This window comes from Myotis brandtii, unplaced genomic scaffold (assembly GCF_000412655.1).
Source record: "Myotis brandtii unplaced genomic scaffold, ASM41265v1 scaffold353, whole genome shotgun sequence".
NCBI classification, from domain to species: Eukaryota; Metazoa; Chordata; class Mammalia; order Chiroptera; family Vespertilionidae; genus Myotis; species Myotis brandtii.
Genome location: NW_005363578.1, coordinates 1,402,786 through 1,408,627, shown reverse-complemented (window position 1 = coordinate 1,408,627; position 5,842 = coordinate 1,402,786). Strand labels below are relative to the sequence as shown.

Genomic DNA, 5,842 nt, shown 5'->3' with positions numbered 1-5,842 from the left:
GCCAATATAAATAATAAATATTTATAAATTTATTTTTCAATTGTTTGTTAGTTGAATATATATAAATAAAGCTGATTTTAGATTGATCTTATATCCAATAAGCTTGCTAAATCTTATTTTAATAGTTTACTACAGTTTTACTATCTTATTATAATAACAATGTCTTATTACAAATATTTGCAATGTTATTTGCAAATAGTGAGAGCCTTATTTTCCCCCCAATCCTTACATATTTTACTTCTTTGCTTGCAGCAGTAAGGAAGTCTAGGACAGTGAAGAATATAAGTGATGATAGTGGACATTCTTATATATTTGTGAACTATTAGTATTTTATCATCTGATATGTTTCTGCAGGTTTTTTTTAATACTCATAATTGAATTAAAGAAGTTCTTTTCTGTTCCTAGTGCACTAAGGGGACATTTGTGGTAATGATATTGTTGGTTTGGTTTTGGTTTTTAATCATGAAAGTGATTTTTGTTTTAGCAAATGCTTTTTGTGCTATCAAATGCTTTCTCTGAATCTACTGAAATTACTTTTCTCATGGCAAGAAATGAAATTTTTCCCCTCTGTTCTGTTTATGAAAGTAAATTACCTTAATTGATTTCTCAATGTTAACTCAATCTTGCATTCATGTTTAAATACAGTTTGGAGATGATATATTATTTATTTTGTGCATCGCTGAACTCGGTGTGCTAATTTTTTGTTCAGGATTTTTGCACCTGTGTTTATGAGACACTTTTCGATATAGTTTCCCTTTCTTGGGAGGTTTCTATGGTGATGTGGTTTCAAAATAAATTCATTTTTTTCCCTACCATATGAAATAATTCATGGAAATATTAACATTATTTATTTCTTGAATATTTGAAAGGATTCTCTAATGAGGCCATGTGGGCCTGTAGTTTATTTGAGGGAAAGGTTTAAATTATGGATTCAATATCTTCAATAGATCAATGGCAACAAATTTTCTTTTTCTTCCTAGTTCGCCCTTAAACCTCAAGAATTACAACATTCCAATACAGAATGCCCAGAGTTCTTTGTCTTTTGGAACGCTCTGAATTTTTAGCTGCCATGGTAGCAGTTTCAAAAGAACAGAACACTAGCATAAAGAAGGGGGGAATGAGGATGGAAGAGACTAACCAAAGAATTTATATGCATCTATGCATAACCCATGACACAGAAATAGTGAAGTGAAGGCCTGGGGCAGGGGGCAGGGTGAGAGAGCTCACTGGGGAGAAAGGAGACATCTCTAACACTCTCAACAATAAAGACGAAAAAAGAAAAAGGTGGTGCATAGTCACATGAAAAGCTTTCTCAATACAATTATAGATGAAGATGATCAAATGGATATTTCACTTACATCAGGATAAAAACAAAGTAATCAAACAGTTTCACGTGGATCTTAATTTATATTAGTTTTCATGTCATAAAGATTTTTAGTATTTTTACTAAGTTTAATAAAGAGTTATGAATGTGTGTGAAAAATACTTGTTTCAAAGTTGTTAAGTAAATATAATGTAAACAGCTGCTTAGAAAAAGCTGGTTTCATTAATAAATTGTCTAATCTTTATTCAGGTGTGAGTGGCTTGGGCTTATACATGTTATCGTATATTCAAATTTCAAATTTATATATTAAGTCAATGATAAACTGATAAGTATAAATAATTAAAACATTATGACATCTATATGTTATGAAATAATTTAATATCTCACCAGAAGTTTACATTTAAAAATTATAAAAATACATATTCTTTTGTTTTATATTCCAGCAGTAGATATATGTTGAAGACTATAAAATTTATCTGAAATAAGATTACTGAAATTAAAAATTGCCAGTGCTATTTCCTTTACATACAAATTTACCTAACACTGATTTTTGAGCAGTAATCTTAAAGTCATTTAAAATATTTCCACCTTTGACTGTACAATGTTTACCACTTGTCAATTCCTAGGATATAATAATTAGAAGTTATTTAGCTAATAGCAAAAATCAGTATTTTAAATAAAATTTAATAATTTATATGCAATGACCAAATACATATTCATTTAATAGAGAAAAGCATCAAATATTATTTTTAAAAAAGTCTCCAGTGGTAACCAAGTAGCCAGAATGTCAAACATGAAGGAAATAATATTTCAAAATCTCCATTTACTTTCTGGTCCACATTTCCAGTGTCTGACATATATTCCTATCATAATAACTCCTCACATAACAAACAGCAATGCATTGTTTGGGAGGGGTTTTCTTGGTAGTAATAGCCTCTGATGGGAATTATTTAACTACTAAATGGACTTTAAAAGGAAATACCTTCCAAGAGACCAAAGAAAGCATTAAAGCAGCGGTTCTCAACCTGTGGGTCGCGAACCCTTTGGCGGTTGAACGACCCTTTCACAGGGGTCGCCTAAGACCATCCTGCATATCAGATATTCACATTACGATTCATAACAGTAGCAACATTACAGTTATGAAGTAGCAACGAAAATAATTTTATGGTTGGGTCACAACATGAACAACTGTATTTAAAGGGCCAGAAGGTTGAGAACCATTGCATTAAAGCCTTAGAAACAGGTTACACTTAGCAGTAGTTAGAGAAAATGGATGCAGACACACAAACAAAAAGGCAGGCCTCCGACAACAACCAAATAAAATAAAATTAAATTACTTTTTTTTTTCTTCCCTAAAACACATACTAAAAAAAACAAAACAGCCAAGCACCCTGTATGGCACTCATTGGTGTCAGCACTATGACATCACTATCGATGTCATAAAATGTTGCCTGGTTGTTTTCTGGTACCTTTTTAAAAAGGAATCAAGCACGCAGGGAATTCAGAGGCCACAGAAATGTAAGTAGGGATGGCCGTCACTAATAAATGTCTAAGTAAATATGGGGAGAAGAAACTACAGTGTATATAACCTCTTTAAAAGGTGTTTTCTGGTTCTTACCAAGCCAGACATGTTTGTTTAAGCGCCTGGTGTTTTTACACATCAATAACAGGTGAGTTAATTATAAGTAACGATTATATTAGTAGACTATTAGTAGTTTGGTAATAGTTTAGCACACAGTTTAGTTTGGCACCAAAAGCAATTCAGTATATTAACCTTGAACCATATTCAATCTGTAATCTATAATTATTAATGTGTCATTTCTGTGTTGAAATTTAGTTGACCTGAGTTTGTTTTATCAACCTGACAGTTCATTTATTGACTTTTTCTTCATATTTTCTCCTGCAGTGGGCCTACCTAACCTTGTTTAGTATGTAGTACTCCTTGTGCAAAATCGAAACAAGAGACAATTCTATATGAACAAATTCTCAACAAATTGAGAACCTTTTTTGGTCGCAAATCTTATTCGTTCAGCTTAGCTCGTCCCCAGCACACTTGGGGTTGGTACCGTTTGCGCAGATACAACACTAAAGTGACAATGGCTGCCTCGGAATCAAAGCGGCTCAACCGAGGGAAGATCTTGCGCATGTTCTCAACGTTTTTCTCCTGCATCCGAGGTCAGAATAAGCTCAAACGGGAGTCTCGGGCAGTGAAAAAAAACCTTCGCAGAGACAACAATGTGCTCCGGGCAGAGAACAACGCGCTCCGAGGAGAAAACAAGCGCCTGTGGGCGGAGAACAAGGCCCTGCGGAGAGAGAACAAAAGCTCCCGCATGGAGAACCAGGAGATCCGGCGGAAGAATGAGACCCTGACGCAGGAGAACCAGGACCTGTGGGCGGTGAACACCGTGTTCTTCAAGACCCCCAAGACCCCGTGGGAGAAGCTCAACGTCCTGAGCACAGAAACCAAGTCTTACTGGCAACAGAACAAAGCCCTGAAAGCTCAGACCAAGGCGCTCTGGGAGCAGGAGGTGGCCTTCCGCAACGAGGCGAAAGCCCTGCAGGAGGAAATCAGGTCCCTGCAGGAGAACGTCAAGGGCCTGCAGCACCAGGAGCGCGCCCTGCGGCTGGAGGAGCTGGCCCTGCGCAAGGAAGGAGCGGCGCTGGAGCTGGAGGAGCAGGCCCTGTGGAAGGTGGAGCGGGCCCTGCGCCAGGAGAACCAGGCCCTCCGAGAGGAAAGCGATGCCCTGCAAGAGGAGGCAAAAGCCCTCGTGGAGGAGACGCAGGTGCTGGAGCTGTGGAACAGGGTTCTCCGGGGGAAAGAGAGCAACCATGCTCGCTGGGGAGATGCCCACTGAGGACACAGAGCGGGAGACGTGCCATGGAAACCATGGGCGTTCCAGAAAGCACAGTCAAATGTTTGAAGGAGATAGACTATTATTGGGGTGGAGTCAAAAGCCTGGAAATGTGCATTGCTCTGTACCTGATCTTAGGAACGAAATAAAGTTCTTAAAATTAAAAAAAAAAGGAGAGAGATCTAGGTTTACTTACATTTTACGCTTCTATTAGTGGTTATTTTTACTTATAGTGCCAAGTATGTACTACACGGAATGTGATGCTCGAATGAACCAACTGATGGTGGTGTTAGCATTCAGAGACAGCGGGTGAATATTGTAAAAAATTACCAGCACAGAGGGGATATTTGCCTTAAAACTCGCCCTTTGAATTCTGAACCGTGTAGTAAATATGAAGTTTTACATAAGTATTGTGAAAAAAGATGTGAAAGAATATCACTTCTGCCTCCTCATGCTGACTCCAATGGTCTCAATGAGGAGGCCGATAAGATAAGAATTTAAACATTTATGTGGCCGTACAGAACATTTCCATGAAAGTTCGCAGGCTTCCTCACTTTACCTTCCTGGGAGGGTGGATATTCTATCTCATGAAGTAAAGAGAGAAAAGGGGGTAAGAGGACAAAGGTCTCCCAACCAGGAGTGTTGGAGCTCGAAACGGGATTCTGTGGCTCAGTGTGTGTTCAATGAAAATTGTAGAAGAAATGGAGTTTTCAGAAGCGTTAATATTGATAATTGATCTAGTTCAGCGATTTTCAATCTTTTTCATCCCATGGCACACACAACCTACTAAAATTAGGGGGGCACACCAAGGAATATATATTTTGCCAATCTGTCAAAAAGTAGGTATACTTTTGATTCATTCACACCAGACAGCTATTGTTGTGTTGGCTGTTGTCATTTATTTGACAATTTAAGAAGGAAAAAAAAGGTCAGTTTCCCTGATTAAATAGGTATTGCATGTTTTAAAAATTCTTGCGGCACACCAGTTGAAAATCACTAATCTAGTTGAATACTATTTAAAAAAGAAAACTATTCTGCAAAAACTGAGTTACAGGACTCATGATGGATTTTTTAAAGTGACAGATGTAGTTGCATAACATTACATTACAAACTGCCAGAGGGCTGGTGCTGTACCTTATTTTTCATTATCGTAAATTTTGAGCACTTAAAACAGCGTAAATATTTAATGTTTTTTAAAAAAAATCTTTATTGTTTAAAGTATTACATATAGTATTACATATGTCTCCTTTTCCCCCATTGAATTCTCCCCAGCCACCCCCACCCCCAGCACATGCCCTCAACCCCCTATTATCTGTGTTCATTGGTTATGCTTATATGCATGCATAAGTCCTTTGGTTGATCTCTTACCAACTCCCCCCTTCCCATCCCCCCCGGCCCCCTGCTCCATCCCCTGACTTCCCTCTGAGGTTTGAAGGTCTGTTGGATGCTTCTCTATCTCTGGATGTATTTTTGTTCATAGCCAGTTAGAGGAAGATAAATATCACATGATCTCACTCATTTGTGGAATATAATGAACAACATTTAATGCTTTTTATTGAATATAACAGATAATATCTTCTCCTGATTCTTGGGTGATGTTGGTGGCACAGAAGTAAAGTAGAGGAAGAGAACACATTTTTCCTTTCCGAGGTGCTGCTGCATATGC

The 5,842-nt window shown here is 37.6% G+C and overlaps 1 protein-coding gene across 1 annotated transcript; it reads left to right on the top strand.

Annotated features, from left to right (window-relative positions):
• Positions 1–3,420: 3,420 nt before the first annotated feature.
• Positions 3,421–4,300, top strand: LOC102255605 (coiled-coil domain-containing protein 70). The gene has a single exon (XM_005871703.2). The coding sequence runs from the start codon at positions 3,421–3,423 to the stop codon at positions 4,177–4,179; it is 759 nt and encodes a 252-aa protein (XP_005871765.1). The 3' UTR covers positions 4,180–4,300.
• Positions 4,301–5,842: the final 1,542 nt, after the last annotated feature.